Here is a 23,537-nt window from a genome sequence, read left to right as displayed (position 1 = left end):
GACAACTGGCACCCACTAGTCCGTCTATATTCTATTGGTGGTCAGGACTGCACTTGGGTTCCAGTTGTCTTTAGAGCCTTGCCCCTCTCTGTATGTGGTTGCGAGTGGTTACCATAAGGAGTGGACAATACTTCTTCAATGATAACGTTGCCTTCAAGTGGGAGTCTGTTTACTAGTACTCGTAGTTGGTCATGCAGTTCATGGAGACAGTCTTGAACTCTTGGAAGATGCGTGCAAAAAGGAACTGGGAAGGAGAGAGAGGGAGGGAAGAAAAGGGGCAGCGCAATGGGGGAGCTCTGGGGAAACTAGAATGTCTTCCAAGGAGGTGGGAAATGTTTTACTTGGTCCTCCGGTGGATGCCGGCTTGCTGTCACTGACGTTCGCAGCCTTGTCTACGCCGAAGAGATGGAGCTGCAAATCGAGGATAATTCTCCTCAGGAAAAGTCCAGAAAGTCTTTCTTACACAAGAACTCCTCAGACTCTTGCTAGAATTGCTGTCCAAGCGTAACCTGCTCTCGACGGTCTTTTCTTTACTGAACGTCGAAAGACGAGAACCTTTCACAGTCTTGGTTCTCACAGCTTAAACCCAACTTCGACTCTGAGCTAAGATATTCAGGAACGGACTATGAATTATTCTCACAGAAAACACTGAAACTCGAAATTCCTGTGAGCGCCTTGAATTACGGCCACTCACGGTAAAGTCTATTTTGAAGTGCGCAGTTCTCCGCGCTCTCGCTCTTCAAGATTACTGGAGACTAGAACGTCGCCGATATGTCACCACGACAATAGCGGCGACCATCTTGAATTCCCCAACTAATTCACATTTACCCAGAAGTTCACCATCCTAGGTTTCACCACAACCCTGGATGTCTTCCTGGAGCGGAAATGTCCTGTGTTGTATAGAGAACTGACTGAATGATTCCTGAAAGTACCCCCTCTCAAAGACCGAGACAGCGGTCCTGGCTTGGATGGAAACTGAGAATGAAAGCGTTTGACTAACTGAGAAGCATGAACATCTTCAGCTTTTTCCCAGGAGCGATCTTCCGGACCATATCCTTTCCAATCGATCAGATAAAACAACTTATTGGAACGGATCTTGGAGTCCAGAATACCTTTGACCTCGTATTCAGAATGTCCCTGAACAAGAAGTGGAGGAGGAGGCTTCTCTATTCTAACCTGAGGGGAAGTCTTTTTCAACAAGGAAACATGGAAGACGGGATGGATCTTCATGGTAGGAGGAAGTTTTAATTTCACAGTAACTGGACCCAGAACCTCCTCAATTAAGTATGGACCCACAAACCGAGGCTGAAACTTCCTATTCCCCTTGAGATGCAAATGCTTAGTGGACAACCACACCCTATCACCTGCCTGATACTCTGGATATGGTTCACGGTGCCTATCTGCATATTGCTTGTACTTCTCTTTAGCCTGCATTAAATTCTCTTCTGCAGATTTGTGAAGGGCAGACATATCTTTCAACAACTCCCCTGCTGCTGGCACCCCCAATTCCTCCTGAACACAAAAAGGGTTAGGATGTCTACCATAATTGACATAGAAAGGAGAATAGCCTGTAGATGCACTTTTCGCATTATTACATGCGAACTCAGCCATCCACAACTGATCAGCCCACTCTCCTCCCTGATCCATAAGGAACAATCTTAAATATTGTTCAAGTTCCTGATTTTGACGCTCAGTTTGACCGTCAGTCTCTGGATGATAGCTTGTAGAATACCTAGGCTCAACCCCTAACCCATGAAGAAAAGCCTTCCAGAAGTGAGAAACAAATTGAGCCCCCCGATCAGAAAGTACTATCTTGGGAACTCCATGTAACCTCACTACATATTCCCCAAATAATCTCGCCAACTCTTTTGCAGAAGGGAGTCCAGTCAGGGGAACAAAATGACACATCTTGGAGAAGGTATCCACAAAAACCAAAATGGTATTAAACCCTTTGCTAAGGGGCAGATCTACAATAAGGTCCATGGATACAGTATGCCACTAACAGGTAGGAGTTGGTAAGGGTTGCAACATACCCTGCGGAGCTTGTCGTGTAGCTTTACTTCGGGCACATAAATCACAAGACAACACATATTGCTTGACAGAGGAAGACAGCTCAGGCCACCAAAAATAACGCTGAACCAGATCTAGAGTTTTCATAATGCCCTTATGTCCAGCTAATGGTTGATCATGGCACATCCTCAAGGCCTTTTCTTATAAGGACAAGGTTGGGAGATATAACGCTTCTCGATTGTATGGCAATTGTTGGTGACACTTGCGTTCTGGATCTTGAGCTACCCAGGCCTTGATTTCTTCCGTAGACAGACTTTTCTTGACTTCTTCTTGAAATCCGTACAAAGTGACTGTGCAGATAACTTGCGTCTCCGGAATAATTGGTTGAACCTCCACCACATGCTGCGTTTCTACAGTATCAATTCGCGACAATGCATCTGCCTTCCCATTCTTGCTGCCTGGTCGATAAGTAATAACAAAATCAAAGTCAGAAAAATAGAGAGACCAACGTAGCTGCCGAGGGGTTAAGGTCTTTGCCGTTTTCAAAAATTGCAGCTTCTTGTGATCCGTGAACACGGTTACTTTATGTCGAGCTCCCAAAAGATAGTGTCTCCAGTCTTCGAAGGCATCCTTCACTGCCAAAAGCTCTTTTTCAGCAAAAGTGTAGTTAATTTCCGCTGCATTCAGTTTTCGTGATCGAAAAGCTACTGGATGCAGTTGTCCTGTATCCGGATGTCTCTGTGATAAGACCCCTCCAATCGCCTGATCTGAAGCGTCTGCTTCCACAAAGAAAGGTTCAGCTGGATCAGTATGACGTAAAAGTGGAGCGGACGTGAAACTCTTCTTCAGGGTAACGAAAGCATTCTCTGCCTCACTAGACCACTGGAATTTCACCCCTTTCTTGAGAAGTCGAGTAATTGGGACAATCAATTGTGAGAAACCGGAGATGAATCGACGGTAAAAATTAGCAAAACCCAGAAATCTCTGAATCTCCTTCACATCCTTGGGCGACGGCCAATCCTCAACAGCTCGTACCTTTCCCGGATCCATCATCACTCCCTGTGGAGAAAGCACAAATCCTAAAAACTCCACTCGATTGGAACTGAAAGTACATTTTTCCAATTTTACAAATAGATGATGAGTTTGTAGACGATGCAGCACCGTTTTCACATGTTCTGGATGTTCTTGAGGGTCCTTCGAGAAAATCAAAATATCATCTAGATAGATTACAGCAATCTTGTCGATCAGATCTCCCATAACATCGTTAATAAAATGCTGGAACACAGCAGGGGCATTGCAAAGGCCGAAGGGCATCACGCAATATTCGAACAAACCGAACTTCGTTCGGAATGCAGTCTTCCATTCGTGTTCCTCCTTCATCCGCACCAGATGGTAGGCCCCACGCAGATCCAGTTTAGTAAGGATCTGAGCATCTTTGATCTGATCCAACAAGACCGAAATTAAACGCAAAGGGTATTGATTTTTGATGGTGGCTCGGTTTAATGCTCGATAGTCAATACAGGTTCTTAAGGTTCCCTCTTCCTTCTTAGGAATGAAAAACAATGACGAGGATACCGGGGATTGGGAGGGTCTAATGAATCCATTTGCCAAATAACGATCCAGATATTCCTTCAAATATTGGTTCTCTTTTTCAGTAAGAGCATAGATTCTGCTACAAGGAAGCACCGCTCCCGGCTCCAAATCGATAGTACAATCATAAGAGCGATGTGGAGGTAATACTTCAGCTTCCCGCTCATTAAAGACTTCCTTGTATTCTTGGTACTCCGCTGGAATTTCCACAGACGTAATCACACTGACCGTCTGCCCCCCATGCGAAAGTAATTGTGACGGAGTCGGAAGGAGCTTCGGCGGGTCCTGACTATAACAATGTTCATGACAAAAATCCGATTGCATCTTCACCGTCCGATTCTCCCAATCAATTGTTGGATTGTGCAAAGCAAGCCATGGTAAGCCTAAAATCAACTGAAACTGCGGCACGTCAATCAGATTAAATTGCACCTGCTCATGATGACCATCTGCTTGATAAAGTTCCACAGGTTCGGTGTCACAAGTGATTGGGCCCGAAGACAGGTTGGTTCCATCCACCGCTCTCACTGGCTCACTCTTAGTTTTTCTGATGGACTGTATGCCCATTCGCTCTGCATACTTGATGTCGCAAAAATTGCCCGTAGCCCCTGAGTCTAGCATTACTGCCACTCCCGGAATTTCTTGACCTCGAAACTTTAATGTCAACTGCAAGATAAGATGAGGCATCAGAGTCTGCAACGTGTTCGAAAGCGAATGGCCTTCTGGGATCGTCTTCTCCTCAGGCCATTGAGTTTCGACAATGAGTTTGTTAAACTGTGCCAAATATGTAATCAAATCTCCTGACCCCTGTCTGAGCTCAAGCAATTCATTATCAGTAGCCTGAGATATCCTCCTTCTATCAAAAATGCGGAGAAACTCCGTTTTAAATTGATCAAAATCATGCAGGAAGGGATCATCTTGTGTTACCAAAGGCATTGCCCAATTTGCAGCGTCCCCACCCAGAAAGGACAAGACAAACGCCACTCTAGACTGGGCATCAGGGAAGAGGGTAGGACGACACAAAAAATGTAACGAACATTGGGTCAAAAATAACTGGGCCTTTTGAGGGTCCCCATGAAATCGCTCCGGAGCCCCTAAAGGAATTAAGGGAGAAACAGAATGAATAACTTGCGCTACCGTTCTGGTGTCAGATTCTGTGGTACCCTTGCTAGAACTTGGGGAGGGCCCTGCGGGATTACTCATTGCCAACCCATCTACCTTCCGGGACAACAGCAAGGTTTCCTGACGAGAAACTACGAACTCTTGTTTCAAATTTTTATTTTCCTCCCTCACAGCTCCAATCTCTCTCTGAATCCCTGCTAACATTTTCCCAAGGGACTTTAGACTAAACTCTTCAACCATTCTGCCTGGGCGAGTGAACCACTTGGGCACTTCAAACTGTCAGGTCCCAGATTCTTCGCAGAGGCAGAACTGATGCTGGCTCCCAATGCCCTATCCCCAGTGACGCCGCTTCACGAGCAACGGCACCAGAGACAGGGAAAGGGGAAGTGGACAGAAAAGAGAGACACTCCAACGACAACTGGCACCCACTAGTCCGTCTATATTCTATTGGTGGTCAGGACTGCACTTGGGTTCCAGTTGTCTTTAGAGCCTTGCCCCTCTCTGTATGTGGTTGCGAGTGGTTACCATGAAGGAGTGGACAATACTTCTTCAATGATAACATTGCCTTCAAGTGGGAGTCTGTTTACTAGTACTCGTAGTTGGTCATGCAGTTCATGGAGACAGTCTTGAACTCTTGGAAGATGCGCGCAAAAAGGAACTGGGAAGGAGAGAGAGGGAGGGAAGAAAAGGGGCAGCGCAATGGGGGAGCTCTGGGGAAACTAGAATGTCTTCCAAGGAGGTGGGAAAGGTCTTACTTGGTCCTCCGGTGGATGCCGGCTTGCTGTCACTGACGTTCGCAGCCTTGTCTACGCCGAAGAGATGGAACTGTAAATCGAGGATAATTCTCCTCAGGAAAAGTCCAGAAAGTCTTTCTTACACAAGAACTCTTCAGACTCTTGCTAGAATTGCTGTCCAAGCTCAACCTGCTCTTTTCTTTACTGAACGTCGAAAGACGAGAACCTTTCACAGTCTTGGTCCCACAGCTTAAACCCAACTTCGACTCTGAGCTAAGATATTCAGGAACGGACTATGAATTATTCTCACAGAAAACACTGAAACTCGAAATTCCTGTGAGCGCCTTGAATTACGGCCACTCACGGTAAAGTCTATTTTGAAGTGCGCAGTTCTCTGCGCTCTCGCTCTTCAAGATTACTGGAGACTAGAACGTCGCCGATATGTCACCACGGCAATAGCGGCGACCATCTTGAATTCCCCAACTAATTCACATTTACCCAGAAGTTCACCATCCTAGGTTTCACCACAACCCTGGATGTCTTCCTGGAGCGGAAATGTCCTGTGTTGTATAGAGAACTGACTGAATGATTCCTGACACATCCCTGTCCAACATAAGCTTAGGAAAGTTCCCATTATGGTGAGGGGAGAAGTCAAGAAGATATTGAATGAAATGTTATCTAGTGGTCTCATTGAACCCGTTGAGTGTCCTGCTTGGGTTTCTCCTGTTGTTATCATGGAGAAGGCAGATGGCAATTAGCGTTTCTGTGTTGATTTCAGGAGTATAAATCAGAATGTCATCCCTGACACCTTTCCCCTACCCAATAACAAAGAGCTAATTTTATTTTTACAAGGAGCAATATTTTTCTCTAAACTGGGTTTTTGTTACGCTTATCACCAAATACTTTTACATGACTCCTCTAAACATTTGACAGCCTTCATCACCATGGAAGGTATCTTTCAATTTACTAGGATGCCTTTCGGTTTGTCCTCGACTGATGGTGTTTTTCAGAGGATGGTCTCAGAAGTGTTTAAAGGTCTAAAAATATCATCTACTTCCAAGATAATATCCTTGTTTTTGGTAATAGTGTGAGCAGCCACAATTTAGTGTTAAAGGAAGCTCTTGCCAGACTTTTGGAATCTGGTTTAACGCTACGTAGAGAAAAATGTTTTTTCCTTGCTTCAGAGGTGGAGTACTTAGGACACTCCTTTTCTTCTGATGGTGTCAAACCCAAGAGAGATTTGTTTGCTTCTATAAAGTTGGCTCCCATTCCTAGTAACAGAGATCAGTTGCGTTCCTTCCTTGGATTAATTGACACAGTTAATACCGTGACACAGAATCGGTGTCACAGTATTAACCATCGTGGTGATTGTAAGAAACAATATGAAATGTAAATCTGTGTGAAGATTCTGAAAACAGAGTATATAGTGCAACAATGTTAAACTTTATATTGAGCCAATATTGATTACATGCTAAAGAAAACCCTGTGAATTATGCTGTTTTGTTAAAATTACTGCCAGTAGGTATATGAACATTAGGCTAGTACGTAGAATAACACAATATTTATGTTCTCATTTAGATGTTTTTAAAATTGAAAGTGTAGTCCTGAAGAAGGTGACGATCATCACTTGAACACCGAAACGCTGCGTCGACTGACTGTTTTCAATAATTTGTTTTTAATTGCAACAAAATAGTTTTTAACATATGAGAATGAAATGTTTTTAAGGTTTGATATGTGCAATGACAATATGCTTTCTAGCAAATAAAATAGAGATCTAATAGATTCAAGTTTTGGGGGTTTTCTTGTTCTATTAAAATACATTTTGTTTGTAATCAAATTTTTGGTAACCTACTTTAGACTTTACAGTTTAGAAATATATTGGTGGATGTTCCACTAGAGAGTGTGAGAGGCACAGATCCTCATTCCTTACAAAAAGAAGGGAAACTGAGCTCTTTGTTTGTTCTAGTTGTATACACCCTCTCCCTTTTCCAGTGAAAAGGGTATCTCCTTGATGATTGTTAGTCATATTAGTATTATGAAACCTTGGGTTACTGAAGTTTCGTTGGTATTGTTTGAAACTCAATAAAAGAATTGAAATGAGATGAAAGTATATGGGTCGCAGGAGAGGTAGTAGCCTTTTCTGGAAAGGTTACAGTGATGGAATGAGTTTGCATTAAAAAAGAACTGCTGATGATGGTGAAGAGACTGTGTGATAGACCAAACTGGTAAATTGGTGGTGTGGCTGTTCTTAAATGCTGTGTTGGGAGCAGACGAGGCCTTATGAAATTTGAATTGGATCTCAATTCTCGGAGTTGTGTGGATAATTTCAAACACTTGTACGGAGAATAACGTTGGTAGCATTTTTTTTCTACGTTTGTAGAAGAGCCAAAATGTATTGCAACACCAAGAGCATCCGCAGTTCCAATTCAGTAATTTTACACTGAAATGACCACTGCGGTAAGGATTGGTAGGTCGGGGATGCAGAAATACCTTGGTATTTCAAGTTACCCCTCATGGAATTTCCTTTCACCGTGGAAGGACGTCCTAGATATACACAGTTGGTAGTAACCTATTCCAACATAATCAGCTATAAGATACTCACATCAAGTATTAACATTGTGGTTGACATTCACCCAAGCATGATAGCTTAGGGCTGTATTTGTAACATTATTTTTTTCACAATAAAACACTTTTAAACCTTAAAGGTGTGGAGGACAGTGTGAACATAAGGGCGAAGAACAGTACACATTTAAATGCACAAACTCAACAAAAAATGTAAACGAGTTCATGAGGATGCTCTAATTTTCTATAGGTATCTGAATGCCTGTCTTGTCATCTACTCCTGAGCCCTGTCCTGTCAGTGCAATGCATATATAATTAGCAGTGATGTTTATTACTCTATCTTGTTTAAAGACACGTAATGTAAATGTATTGATTTGGAGGGATCAGAGGCTGTTGGTGCTGCCAGGATTCAACGATTCCAACTTGTGACCTCATGTGACACACAAACGCCTCTAACAAGCACCAAAATCAATGCACCTTCCGGCTAGCCTCAATGAGCCATACCCCTTACATTGAGCTCTAGAGCAGTGAAAGAGTGTTGACTCACAAAAACGTTGATCCTTCAGAACGCGGAACCAGACTTCTTAATACGCGCAGTTTAATATTAGAGACGTGAAAAGTGAACTTTTTTTTAAAGTTTCTAATAGATGTTTTTTTCTCTCAGCCTAGAGCACCGCAGCAGAAATTCTCACGACTGCAGCAAGGTAAGTGAAGAAGAAAGCTCAGTATTTGCCCAATGCCCGTGTTGAACCGAAAATGTCCCCTCCATGGTAAATGGACGTGTTCCCCTGCCCTTGGGGCACAGTTGCATAAAACTGGAATCCTACACTTTTGACCCTAGCATTGCGCTAATTTACAATGTGCGCAAAGACCTAAGCCTCCACCTGGACTTGTCCTATGACCTGGACTGGACAGGTGCACCAAGTGAGCCTTCATTTGTCGACATTGGACTAATGTCCCTGTCATGGGATTAGCCTGTAGAGCAGTGGTGGTTGCAATCCCTGTTTTAAGAATCATTAGTGTGACCTTTTTATCTGAGTCACTTACCGGCCCCCTCATGTAAAGCTCCGCTTCCATGTACCTGCCCAGTCCTTTGTGTTCACAAGCCAAGTATGTGTTAAGCGTGTAGCCTTTCTTTTGCGGTACATACATGATGTGTGTGAGTGTGAGCCAGACAAATGGAGGCAGAAGTGATCCCTTGTGGATGTCCTGCCCTGACCTTTCACACAATGGAGGTGAAGACTGTGCTCTCAAACAGTGGAAATGTATTGCTCTCTTTCCTGTAGCTGGAGCAAGGAGACCTAGACACTGAAGTGAGGTGAAAGGAGACCGGGTTATTTTAGATATTCTACAAGGCCTTTTGCAAGAAGCTGCTGATTAGTCTTTCTGTGCACCTGTGGTGGGTGGTCGAGGCGAGGGTTGAGACGGGAGACTCTGTTGTGAAAGTTGAGGAAGCCTTTAGCTGAGGCTTTGCCATTTTTCTTCCCCTTCTGACCTCTCCAGCTGGGCTCATGACTGCCAGGTGCAAGAATCTTACATCTCTTTGTGCCTCTGTTGTGGGTGCTCAAGGAGGCATATGGCATGCTTTGAGGTGCATCAATCTACACAAAGGGTACATCTGGAGAACAGTCAGGGAAGGGCACTTAAAAGAAGAACATCCTAAACTAGTTCTACATTTTCACACACTGAATCCACATCTCTTGTCTACCAGTCGTGTCTAGAAGTGGGTTCCACCGTAATACTTTTTTGTTTCAGTTCTAAGTCGTCCATGGCCATGGTAGAGACTGCTCCTCAGAAAACTTGGGGGGTAGCTGTGCAACCAGGACTAGTGCCTTTCTGACAGCTGATCTCCCAGAGATGTGGGGACTTCACCTGAAGTCCAAATCACTTTAATATTTTTAGTCATGACCATTCTTAGGATCTGTATAGCTTCCCACTAGATAGATCCGAATCCCCCAATGTTTTCGCAATGGCTGGCTCGACTGATAGCAACTTGTAAACTGGAGAGCGCAATCTATGCCAAAAAGGGCATGCGGGCAAAACAAAAGGCTTAGAGATATGGGAGTCTTTAACCAGTTGGTTTAGACAAATGAATTCTTAGGGCTCGCTTAATGTATTTCTTATGTTGAGTTTTTGATTGTCCTTATTTATTCCGCTTTCTATTTAATGTCGATTCAGAAAAGAGGGTGGTGATGAACATAGTATCTGAATTAAGCAGACCACTCTTACCCAGTCCAAAGATCAGGGCTTGATCCATCACCGTTTTTTAGCTCACTGCACCATCCCAGCTCAGAACCTGGCTACATGCAAATTAGTCTGACCCTGGCCCAGTGCATCATGGGAACAGGGCAGACCAAACTACCAAGCCAATTCTTATACTGGGAAGGAGACAAGCTACCGGGGACCGGTTTCTGGCATTTCAGCCGTCTTCGGCCCGGCTTGCTTGAATCCTGATGGTGCAATGAGCAAGGGACTCACATCTGAGTATACCCTTCCACGCTTATGGTGGACAAAAACGATTCAGAAAAGGGGGTGGTGATGAACATAGTGTCTGAATTAAGCAGACCACTCTTACCCAGTCCAAAGATTAGGGCTTGATCCATCACCGTTTTTTAGCTCACTGCACCATCCCAGCTCAGAACCTGGCTACATGCAAATTAGTCTGACCCTGGCCCAGTGCATCATGGGAACAGGGCAGACCAAACTACCAAGCCAATTCTTATACTGGGAAGGAGACAAGCTACCGGGGACCGGTTTCTGGCATTTCAGCCGTCTTCGGCCGGCTTGCTTGAATCCTGATGGTGCAATGAGCAAGGGACTCACATCTGAGTATACCCTTCCACGCTTATGGTGGACAAAAACGATTCAGAAAAGGGGGTGGTGATGAACATAGTGTCTGAATTAAGCAGACCACTCTTACCCAGTCCAAAGATCAGGGCTTGATCCATCACCGTTTTTTAGCTCACTGCACCATCCCAGCTCAGAACCTGGCTACATGCAAATTAGTCTGACCCTGGCCCAGTGCATCATGGGAACAGGGCAGACCAAACTACCAAGCCAATTCTTATACTGGGAAGGAGACAAGCTACCGGCGACCGGTTTCTGGCATTTCAGCCGTCTTCGGCCCGGCTTGCTTGAATCCTGATGGTGCAATGAGCAAGGGACTCACATCTGAGTATACCCTTCCACGCTTATGGTTGACAAAAACGATTCAGAAAAGGGGGTGGTGATGAACATAGTGTCTGAATTAAGCAGACCACTCTTACCCAGTCCAAAGATCAGGGCTTGATCCATCACCGTTTTTTAGCTCTCTGCACCATCCCAGCTCAGAACCTGGCTACATGCAAATTAGTCTGACCCTGGCCCAGTGCATCATGGGAACAGGGCAGACCAAACTACCAAGCCAATTCTTATACTGGGAAGGAGACAAGCTACCGGGGACCGGTTTCTGGCATTTCAGCCGTCTTCGGCCCGGCTTGCTTGAATCCTGATGGTGCAATGAGCAAGGGACTCACATCTGAGTATACCCTTCCACGCTTATGGTGGACAAAAACGATTCAGAAAAGGGGGTGGTGATGAACATAGTGTCTGAATTAAGCAGACCACTCTTACCCAGTCCAAAGATCAGGGCTTGATCCATCACCGTTTTTTAGCTCACTGCACCATCCCAGCTCAGAACCTGGCTACATGCAAATTAGTCTGACCCTGGCCCAGTGCATCATGGGAACAGGGCAGACCAAACTACCAAGCCAATTCTTATACTGGGAAGGAGACAAGCTACCGTGGACCGGTTTCTGGCATTTCAGCCGTCTTCGGCCCGGCTTGCTTGAATCCTGATGGTGCAATGAGCAAGGGACTCACATCTGAGTATACCCTTCCACGCTTATGGTGGACAAAAACGATTCAGAAAAGGGGGTGGTGATGAACATAGTGTCTGAATTAAGCAGACCACTCTTACCCAGTCCAAAGATCAGGGCTTGATCCATCACCGTTTTTTAGCTCACTGCACCATCCCAGCTCAGAACCTGGCTACATGCAAATTAGTCTGACCCTGGCCCAGTGCATCATGGGAACAGGGCAGACCAAACTACCAAGCCAATTCTTATACTGGGAAGGAGACAAGCTGCCGGGGACCGGTTTCTGGCATTTCAGCCGTCTTCGGCCCGGCTTGCTTGAATCCTGATGGTGCAATGAGCAAGGGACTCACATCTGAGTATACCCTTCCACGCTTATGGTGGACAAAAACGATTCAGAAAAAGGGGTGGTGATGAACATAGTGTCTGAATTAAGCAGACCACTCTTACCCAGTCCAAAGATTAGGGCTTGATCCATCACCGTTTTTTAGCTCACTGCATCATCCCAGCTCAGAACCTGGCTACATGCAAATTAGTCTGCCCCTGGCCCAGTGCATCATGGGAACAGGGCAGACCAAACTACCAAGCCAATTCTTATACTGGGAAGGAGACAAGCTACCGGCGACCGGTTTCTGGCATTTCAGCCGTCTTCGGCCCGGCTTGCTTGAATCCTGATGGTGCAATGAGCAAGGGACTCACATCTGAGTATACCCTTCCACGCTTATGGTGGACAAAAACGATTCAGAAAAGGGGGTGGTGATGAACATAGTGTCTGAATTAAGCAGACCACTCTTACCCAGTCCAAAGATCAGGGCTTGATCCATCACCGTTTTTTAGCTCTCTGCACCATCCCAGCTCAGAACCTGGCTACATGCAAATTAGTCTGACCCTGGCCCAGTGCATCATGGGAACAGGGCAGACCAAACTACCAAGCCAATTCTTATACTGGGAAGGAGACAAGCTACCGGGGACCGGTTTCTGGCATTTCAGCCGTCTTCGGCCCGGCTTGCTTGAATCCTGATGGTGCAATGAGCAAGGGACTCACATCTGAGTATACCCTTCCACGCTTATGGTGGACAAAAACGATTCAGAAAAGGGGGTGGTGATGAACATAGTGTCTGAATTAAGCAGACCACTCTTACCCAGTCCAAAGATCAGGGCTTGATCCATCACCGTTTTTTAGCTCACTGCACCATCCCAGCTCAGAACCTGGCTACATGCAAATTAGTCTGACCCTGGCCCAGTGCATCATGGGAACAGGGCAGACCAAACTACCAAGCCAATTCTTATACTGGGAAGGAGACAAGCTACCGTGGACCGGTTTCTGGCATTTCAGCCGTCTTCGGCCCGGCTTGCTTGAATCCTGATGGTGCAATGAGCAAGGGACTCACATCTGAGTATACCCTTCCACGCTTATGGTGGACAAAAACGATTCAGAAAAGGGGGTGGTGATGAACATAGTGTCTGAATTAAGCAGACCACTCTTACCCAGTCCAAAGATCAGGGCTTGATCCATCACCGTTTTTTAGCTCACTGCACCATCCCAGCTCAGAACCTGGCTACATGCAAATTAGTCTGACCCTGGCCCAGTGCATCATGGGAACAGGGCAGACCAAACTACCAAGCCAATTCTTATACTGGGAAGGAGACAAGCTGCCGGGGACCGGTTTCTGGCATTTCAGCCGTCTTCGGCCCGGCTTGCTTGAATCCTGATGGTGCAATGAGCAAGGGACTCACATCTGAGTATACCCTTCCACGCTTATGGTGGACAAAAACGATTCAGAAAAGGGGGTGGTGATGAACATAGTGTCTGAATTAAGCAGACCACTCTTACCCAGTCCAAAGATCAGGGCTTGATCCATCACTGGTGTTGGATCTAGCCCTGATCTCTTGACTGGGTGAGAGCTTTCTGCTTAATTCAGAGACTCTGTCCCTCAACATAACGGATTGGGAGGCAAATTCTGCATGCCTTTTGGAGGCAGTCCATTTTAATTCAAAAGGAGACCGAAAATGTGGGTTTTACGAGTTTTCTAATGATGAGAATGGAGGGCGCTCCATATCCTAACAGCAGCACCAGCGCAGTGTTTCTGGGCACACATAATTTTGAACTGGTTATTTCAAACTGTAGGTAGCTGTGGTTTTCCAGACCTCTTTGATTGCCTGAAATAGTGAGTAGCTTTCAGAGGTATGTGGTATTATTGAGGGGTAAGTGCTTATAAGCGAGGAAACATTACTTCTGTGTCAGTCTTGTAATTATTGATATGATCAAATGTTTTTATGTGAGTGGTAAGTCTGGGCCCGGAGTATAATACTGCCTTAGGTGGAGCGTGCGACTATGGAGTACTGGCTAAAGTAATGTTCATGAAGTAAAGCCTGGAGACAGAAAGGGCGTGTAATTTTTTCTCTGGATGGGTCGCTTAAATTAGGTCTTTATTTTTTAAGGAATGTGGAAAGAAGTTAGCAGATTTAGTCACCAGATTAATGTGACAGATGATAATGAGCTTTGAATCTGTAGTAATGCTAAGGGATTTTACTGTGGTTGAAAGAAGACAAAGAGCCTTCAGTTTTCAGTACATCCTATGATATGGGATCACATTTTTTTCTGTAGCTGGATGAAATGAGAAGGAATTCTGCATTTTGTGGATTGAACATTAGGACATTTGTGAGCACCCAAGTGTAGAGTGTTTCAAAGACCTCATTGGTTAATGGTTTTTGTTAGATTTGTGTAGTGTTCGCCTATTAGTGGATGGAGGATCATTTATTCTCATTGGGCACCACTATGTACAGGTTGAACACTGTAGGTGCTAGGATTAAAGGATGGGAAATACCACAAGACTTTGAGACATTTTTTCCAGTTTTAGCCACGGGATGCCAATGGGTGAGAAGTGAAGAGAGCCAACACAGGATGCAGGCCAGGGAAGTCCATGCAGCATTGCAGGTTTCAAAGTTGGGGGCAATGAGTAACTGTGCCAAAAAGCTCCAAAAGACTGAGAAGTATGAGTAAACAAGGTTCTACATGTCATCCTGGGATCTTCAGTGTGACTGCTTCCTTACTGATTCCTGGAAAGAAAATAAACTAATAGTCTGTTTGAGACAAGGAGAAAATTGGCCAGCTTCTCGAGAACCCAAAGTTGCTTTAGTAAGAGATGCATTCGTCCAAGCATGCCAGGCACATTCAAAGACGTGAAAGCTATCTTGAAAGATGTTAGCTGGCAAGTGCTCTGTTAATCATTTGCTGGTTTGAGGTGCTTGATGATGGAATATCGATCATCAGAGCAGTTGGTAATGAAGCAGTAACAAGTGATTTTGCATTTGTAAGGAGTATAATCATCAAAGGTGTGATCGGATCAGATCCATTAAGTGATTTCAACACTTCATGGATCTGATCATGTCAGTAAAATAGGTGATGAATTCCTTTCAATCAGAGAGTGAGTAAGAGTGTATAGATTCCAAATGCGGAACTGTGTTGGACTGAATGTGCTGGAAAATTAATCTAGCATGGTTGGATGATGTATCACTTTACCCATGGATAGAATTTGATATTTTTATGTAGGATGGTATATTTCTAGTCTTTTCTCAGTACTTTTAGTTTAGTATGCAGTTGTTAGACCTGGCCCTTTTGACAGGTGTATCCCCAAACGTTTTCCCTTTTTCCTCCTATTGTTCTGACTGTGTTTTTATTGGTTGTAGGATTCTGGGCACTTTACCACAGCTAATCAGTGCTAAAGTGCATAAGCTTTGTATAAATTGTGACAATGATAGGTTATCCATGAATGGCATATCTGATTTACTGGTAAGTCCCCATGGGCAGGGTGCAGTGTATGTGAAAGGTAGGACATGTACTGGTGTGTGTGTGACATGTCCTGATAGTGAGATACAGTGTAGTTCATTTTTCACTGCTGAAAGGCTATCTGTCTCATAGGCTTATCAATAGGGCTGCACTATGCCATTTTACATATGTAACGTTCAAGAGGGACAAGATAGGAGAACTAAGTTTAGACTCTCTGAACTCCGAATTTATTAACGCACCTTTTGGTAAAAAATTTTTTTTAATCCTCTGTTTGAAAATGCCACTTTTAGAAAGTGGGCATTTTCTTACTTTACCACGCTGTATGTGAGTGACAGGAGCTGAGATGTGCATTTAGTCTAGACAGTCACTGGTAGGGTTGAGGTGTGCCCTGCCTTGGTGACTAATTTCAGGGCTGGCTGAATAGACCTGTACGAGTTTTGCTTACACCTGAATAGGCTGTGTCTTTGCACAATGCTGTCTCTGCTTCCTGTGGTCATGCTGCACCAGGTAGGAGAGGGGTTGGTTTAGACTGGATTAATAGACTCTTGCCACAAAGAGAACAAATACATTTTTGGGTATAAATATTACAGCTAAAACCCCAGGACTTTAGATTGCTTCAAGGAACAAGAGGACCCTGCAAAGAAGAAGAGTAGAAGGATTCTGTGAGGAGCGCTGCCTTTTCTGAGTGAGGGGTGGGTTGGCCTGCAGTTGCTGCTTCTGTCGGTGGTAGAGGAAAAGGATTTACTCTTTTTGCCCCGATGTGGTATCCTGCTTGGGAACAATCTCCAAGGGCTTGTGTCTCAGGGATACAAAGGACTCAAGAAGGCTACTTGCTATGCTTGAAAAGGGCCTGCTTTTAGGACAGTTGGAGAAGCTATGTGAGGAGCACTACCCCAAATTGGTGTGGAGTAGGACGTCCTACAGTTGTTGTTCTTGCCTGGGACAGGGGAAAGACTGGAGTGTTTGTGGAATTTTAGTTTACGAGCTGAACATCATCTGCGCCAGCTTGTCACCCACGTACAATGTGCACGACAGCCATTTTAGGTATCATGGTCTCCCTGTCCACGATCGATCGCCAGCGCGCTCCTCTGACCCTGCAAGCATCCTCCGCGCACCCTGGCTCCCCCCTCCCTCCCTCACATGAGCATAACCCTTCTCCTCCTGCATGACCCTGTCCTTGGGGGTCACGCTCGCGCCTGACCAACACCCCCTCTCCTTCCATGAATACCCCTCTGTTGATAAACCATCCCTCCGCGCTCGAATTGTCCACGCGGCATGAATACCACTCCTTTGATGACCCCTTCCCCCGAGTCCAACTGTCCACACAGGTCCGAGGCCATCGCCTAAGCCGGAAGATACCATTTACTGCCCCTTATTGTATGGAGTCGCTCCTCTTCAAAGGACCCACTATTGATCATGGCCTCCCCACCCCATGGGATACGATCAGGCGCACACATCCTAAGAATCGGCGGAACACTTAGCCGCATGATAACCCCCTCCTGTTATCAGCAGGGTGAGGACCTCTATTGTGGATGTATGTGGGGGTGGGTTTGACACAAGGATTATGGGGATGTCATTTCATAAGTTTAAAGAGTCCTTTATGCAATAAAGAATGCTGACATGTCATAAACCAGGATATAAGAGGCCAGGCCTCAGAGAGGCTGTTAGAGCACCTCGAGACGATACCTTGTTGTCTGATCTGATGTGTTCTGCTCCGTCGGAATAAAACTTCTGTTTCCTGCCTTCTGGTCTCCGGCGCCTGCCTCATTGCTTGGTAATTTGAATGGTACAAAGGCGGTTAGCGCCGGGCAAATCTTGAAGAAGGTCATAGCCCTACCCTTTTTCCACAATTGGCGTCCCAAAGCGTGGGGCCCATCAGCGACACGTGGATCCAGTGGGAGAGGTCCCGACGACAGAGTGAACGACTGCAACGATCGGGAGAGCTCGTGTCCGATAGACCCTCGTCTGACAGCCGATCATCCGACCTTCACTAGTTCCGAACAGACCTCTCTCGAGTGATCTACGGTCCTGACTGGGAACCATCAGGATTGCCACTAACATCGCGAAGAATAGAGGACGATCGGGCGCTGGATTCGGAAGACAGGAAACCGTCCATGCGGTCCGGGTAAGGTCGTGTAAACACGACAAATTGAGAAATGATTGTTTGATTTGGATAATACTAGTATTACGCTTTGTTGATCCCTCTGGAGATTCACCGTCTGCAAACGGAGAAACAACAGGCTCTCTGTTTGCAAACAGTGAAGGATAGGTAACGCAGACTTTTGTCCCCATTGTAATCCGTCGGGCCTATCTTCCTCCCCCACTGTTTTCCCGAACTGTCGTTCGTGGATTGTTGTCTGGAGATTCTCTGTCTGCAAACAGGGAAGAACAAGGTCTCTCTTTGCAGGTAGAAAAAGAGTGGGTAACGCAAACCTTTAACACGTCGTACCCACTTATTCTCCTCACTGATTGTTTGATTGACCGAACATTGATTGTTCGATATTGGTTCTTTTGAGGTATTCACCGCCTGCAAACAACGGAGAATAGAAATATTCTGTCTAGTCTTTGCCCGCCGTGATAAGATAGGTAGTGCAGACCTTTGTCCCCGTTGTAACCCGTCATGCCTATCTTCTCCCCACTGATTGGTAGCCTGTTCAGCCCGGACCGCTTATTAGAGATGAACCATCCAGCCCCACTGGAAGGCACCCCTAATAAGGACATGTTCACCAAGCATGGACTAGTCGCTATTGCCTATACTAGGTTATGGCATAAATACACAAAAACGGACCTCAAAAGTCAGTGGCCACTGATAGGTTCCTTTGATGAGCATAAAATAAAAACATTAGAAATAGCGCTCCAGAAAAATAAGACTACGCCCACTATGCTCGATAGTATCGGCATGTGGCGCAAAGAAACGGAACAACGAAGAAAAAGAGAAGAAGCAAAAATAGGGAAAGAATTACGAAAGGCAGCCCACCTAGCCGCTAAGCAATTAGAAGAAGAAATAAAGGAAAGAAAGGAAGCTACAGAAAACCAAGAATCAGGGTCGACAGGTCAATGTCCTGTTAGGACCCCCTCTGCGCTCTACCCTGAATTGCCCTCCAAACAGCGTGCGAACGATGAGTTACTGCTAGGTCCCCCAATCATCTACATGCCCCCTCCATATGCCCCCTGCCAACAACACCTGCAGGCCCTGAGTGCGAGCGAGAACGGCCTTAGCGCTAGTGCACCAGCCCTCCCGGCCTCCGCACCAGCCACATTAGCAGCACCACCAGATGCCCCCGAGGTTAGCGAGCACCCACCAGCCAGACCAAACAGGTTGAGCAAAGATGAGCGGGATGGGATTGACAAAATAGCAAAGACACTAGTGGAACGAAGGGAGAGCGAAGAATACACAATGAACATGTATAACTCGCATGCCGACAGCCACAGACGGCATTTCATTTTGCGATTCAGCTACCACACCCTGAACGCATATGAGGATAGGTATCAAAGTAAGGGCCCCGCTAAACTGACAACGCTCTATAGGAAGATTGATGTTGGAGATGGGACTGAATGTGAGGCGACGGAGCTCTTCATGCAGACGCTTGAGGTCTTCCGCCACCTCACGGAACAAAAACCAGAAGCCAAGGTTACAGTCCCTGAAACGACCTCCGTAGAAGTAGCCAACACTATGATGCCCATCAGAGAAGCGGCCCCATACTGGATTCCGCCACGTGGTCTGGGAACAAACGATGATATTAATCACGCAGATGCAAAAGGGAGGGTTGTGTACAATTGGGTTTACCAACCATGGGACCGACAAGATATCCTAACTTTTAGACAAACTCTGCCCGATCTAAGAAAGAACCCGACAGCATTCTATACCGAATTGGGCAGAGCCTTGGGTTCGACGATAATGACTTTAGCGGACATTGACTTGTTTTTCGGGTTATGCCTGCCAGCTGACGTGTGGAAGCAAATCCGGAAGGCTGACCACACAGATCTGTTTGGACATACCTGGGAGCAACTCAGTGAACTAGATAGACAGCGAGAGCCTGGAAGGAAACCAGTAAAGGACATATTAGAACTCCCCGACAAATTAGTTCAGAAGTTAAAGACACTGATCCCAGAGAAAAAGGTAGATTGGTCGATAGTCACGGCCTTTCGTCAGAAACCCCAAGAAGATGTATCAGAATACTTCTCCCGATTCGAGACGGTGTTCTCCGACTACAGTGACCAAGACATGACCACCGCAACCGGACAACACCTGTTCGTACAAAACTATGTGAAGGGCCTATCACAGGAGGTCTCCCAAAAATTGCAGACGAGTGAGAGTAGTTGGGGGGCCTCCAAACCCGCAGCTATCCTTCAGATGGCTCAGTATTACGAGCACCAGAAGAATGAGAATAATAGGGCGTCCGAGAAAAAGAAGAAAGATTTGAAAGAAAGGGTGATGATAGCCCAGATACAAGGTATAGCGGTCGGACGGGAACCCCAAAGGGGGAACTACCAATCGACCATCCCTAGAAATCCCCCTCCTAAAGATCACACCCCAACACCCCACACTGGACGTAGAGACATTAGCGATGACCAATGTGCCTTCTGCAAAGGATTCGGCCATTGGAAATCCCAGTGTCCGGTTCTGCTAGAGATGAACAGAAATAGGGACCCCAAGGATGTAGCGGGTGGACCGAGAAATAGGGGACAAGGACGAGGGCACACAAACGACACCAACAATGACAGATCAGGGAGATCGAACACATTTGACCGCCCCCGACAGAACCAGTATCAACTATCCGACAGTGAGAATGCCCCCGATTTTGCATAGGACTGCCAGGGGCAAGGGAGGGATCCAGTCGAGCTCTGTGTTGACCAGCAAGGTCCTTATGTCACTGCTAAGGCCCTGGGTACAGAGTCTCCATTTTTGGTAGACACTGGGGCGACACGTAGTGTGTTATCAAAACGACTGATTCCAAGGGCACCCTTGTCTGGCTCACACATTACATCGATAGGTTTCGATGGGACGCCCTCCACTAACCCCCTGTCCGTACCCGTCACCTTTGACCTAGAAAGCAACACCACTGATACAACATTTCTGCTCTCCTCCAACTCCCCTGACGCCATTATGGGCATTGACTTACTGAAGCATTTTCGAGCTACCATTAGGTGTTCCCCGGATGGAATCCGAGTCATCCTGTACGACAACCCAGACATACCCAAATCCTGCCCTGCACGACACATGTGCCCCATAACTGATGCTGACCTGTCCTTGCTTGATACCCTACCTCCGTACCTATGGGCCAAAAATCACTCTGATGTGGGGCGAATGATGATTGACCCTATTCATATAACTGTGAGACAGGACGCTATGCTCCCGAAACTCCCGCAGTATCGGATATCGCCCGAGGGTGAGAAGGCACTGGTAGCGATCATTCAGTCTCTGGTAGATGCAGGGGTGGTCGAAGAAGTGGTTAGCAATATCTGCAACAGCCCTATCCTACCCATTGTCAAGAAGCAAGGCGAGGGAGATGAGAAAGCGTACCGCTTCATCATCGACCTGCGAGAGATCAACAAAGTGGTTGTACCCCAATACCCCGTAGTCTCAGATATCACCACCATTCTGACCCTCATCCCGTCCACTGCCACCACCTTCACTGTTATCGACCTCAAGAATGCGTTTTTCTCTATCCCCATCCATCCAGACAGCCGTTATCTCTTCGGCTTCACCCTGAAATCCCGCTCGTACCGATTTTGTAGAGCTCCCCAGGGGTACACTGAAAGTCCCAGTATTTACAACCAGGCCCTCAAAAGACAGCTGGACACGGTCCAGCTACCGGATGGAGTGGTATTGATCCAATATGTCGATGATATCCTTTTGGCAGCCGACACCACCCCACTTGCAATCACGGCCACTGTTCAACTCCTACACTTTCTTGCAGAAAATGGCCACAAGGTTTCCAAAAAGAAATTGCAGTTCTGCCAGCCACAAGTGACATACCTAGGCCATCTCCTGTCCAAAGAAGGGAGGAAACTCACACCCGACCGAATCCAAACCATCCTAGACACCCCCGTCCCAAAAACACAAAAGCAAGTCCGCTCTTTGGTTGGCCTAACCTCTTTTTGCAGACAATGGTTACCCAATTTCAGCCTCATTGTAAAACCCCTACTTGCCCTGTTGGCCAAAGACGCCCCCTTCCCGCTCCCTTGGACCCCTGAGTGTCAAGCATCCTTTAAGGAATTACGAGATGCCCTCTGTTCAGCGCCCGTCCTGGGAACCCCGGATTACTCCAAACCCTTCTCCCTTTTCACCCACGAAAGGGAGGGGTGTGCATTGTCGGTCCTGACTCAGTCTATAGGTCCAAAGCAGCGCCCTTGTGCCTACTTCTCCGCCACTCTTGATCCTGTAGCCAGAGCTTTGCCTGCCTGCCTTCGAGCAGTAGCTGCCTCTGCTGTCTCTATCCGTCAGAGCGAGGGAATCGTACTTTCCAACTCCCTCACTGTGTTAGTGCCCCATGCTGTCGACACCCTTCTGAACCAAACCAAGACTCAACATTTGACTAGCGCACGACTGACAGGGTACGAATTGACGCTACTTGCACCCCACATCACACTAAAGAGATGCACGACTTTGAATCCTGCCACATTGTTGCCCCTGCCAGAAAATGACCCCGACGTTCCTCCCATACACGACTGTGTGACCCTCACGGACGAACAAACTAGGAGTAGAGTTGACCTCCGAGACACTGCTTTCACCGACCCCGATGGAGAGCTATGGGTAGACGGCTCATGCATCAAACTCCCAGATGGCACCACTTCAGCTGCCTATGCAGTAACGACAGCCCGAACAGTAGTTGAGACAGCCCGCATCCCACAACGATCTGCCCAGGCAGCAGAGCTGATAGCCCTCACACGAGCATGCATCATAGCCACGGGGACCACCGCGAACGTATATACAGACAGCCAGTATGCCTTCGGGGTGGTTCACCATTTTGGGCTCCTGTGGAGGGAAAGGGGATTCCTGACGTCCCACGGCACCCCCATCCTTCACGGAGATCTGGTTTCTGCCCTGATTGAAGCGGTTCTCCTCCCCAAACGACTAGCAGTGATCAAATGCCAGGCACACAAGAAGGTGACAGACTTAGTCGGACAAGGGAATGCACTAGCCGACATCACTGCACGAACCACAGCTGAGAATAGGACGGCGACACGCATGTATGTGACCAGGTCACAAGCAGAAAAATGGACTGACGCAAGAGAAATTATCAGAGACATCCAGTCGGCCAGCACCCCTCACGAACTGACTAAGTGGGCAGGGGTGGGTTTGAAGGATGATGAGGGCTGCTGGCGAACAAAAGATGCAAACCAATGGTTGCTGCCTGACTCATACCTGATCCCCATACTGACGATGGCTCATTCCCCCGCACACATAGGATCTGCACCCATGATCGAACTCATTTCCAAAGTCTGGCATAACGACAAAATCCCCGACTCAGCCAGACGCCTAGTCCAGCAGTGCCTTATCTGTCTGCAACACAACCCTGGGAAAGGAACTGTGGTACCCCGGGGAGGGTTTGGGACCCCCAATCACCCCTTTGAGGTCCTCCAGATGGATTACATCCAGCTGGAGAGATGTCAGGGCTTGAAGTATGTACTGGTCATTGTATGTGCCTTCAGCAAATGGGTAGAGGCCTATCCAACCCGTGACAACACTGCCATGACGACTGCCAAAGTACTACTGAAAGAATTCTTTCCTCGCTATGGCCTTTGTCGAATTTTATGGAGCGACAATGGCCCCCACTTCATTGCTGAGGTTATCCAACTAATCCTGAAGGGATTGGGGGTGAAACAGAGATTTCACGCAGTCTTCCACCCCCAATCCGCCGGCCTGGTGGAACG

The 23,537-nt window shown here is 46.7% G+C and overlaps 1 protein-coding gene across 1 annotated transcript in view; it reads left to right on the top strand.

Moving 5' to 3' along the window:
• ZFAND1 (zinc finger AN1-type containing 1) overlaps positions 1–23,537 on the top strand; it is a 185,574-nt gene that overhangs the window by 76,792 nt on the left and 85,245 nt on the right. The window contains exon 3 of the mRNA XM_086967000.1: positions 8,680–8,719. Coding sequence (XP_086823126.1) covers positions 8,680–8,719 — 40 coding nt within the window. The remainder of the gene's footprint in view (positions 1–8,679; positions 8,720–23,537) is intronic.

This window comes from Lissotriton vulgaris, chromosome 4_1 (genome assembly GCF_964263255.1).
Source record: "Lissotriton vulgaris chromosome 4_1, aLisVul1.2, whole genome shotgun sequence".
NCBI lineage: Eukaryota > Metazoa > Chordata > Amphibia > Caudata > Salamandridae > Lissotriton > Lissotriton vulgaris.
The sequence above is the reverse complement of the archived record's forward strand: the minus strand, read 5'-3'. Positions and strand labels throughout refer to the sequence as shown.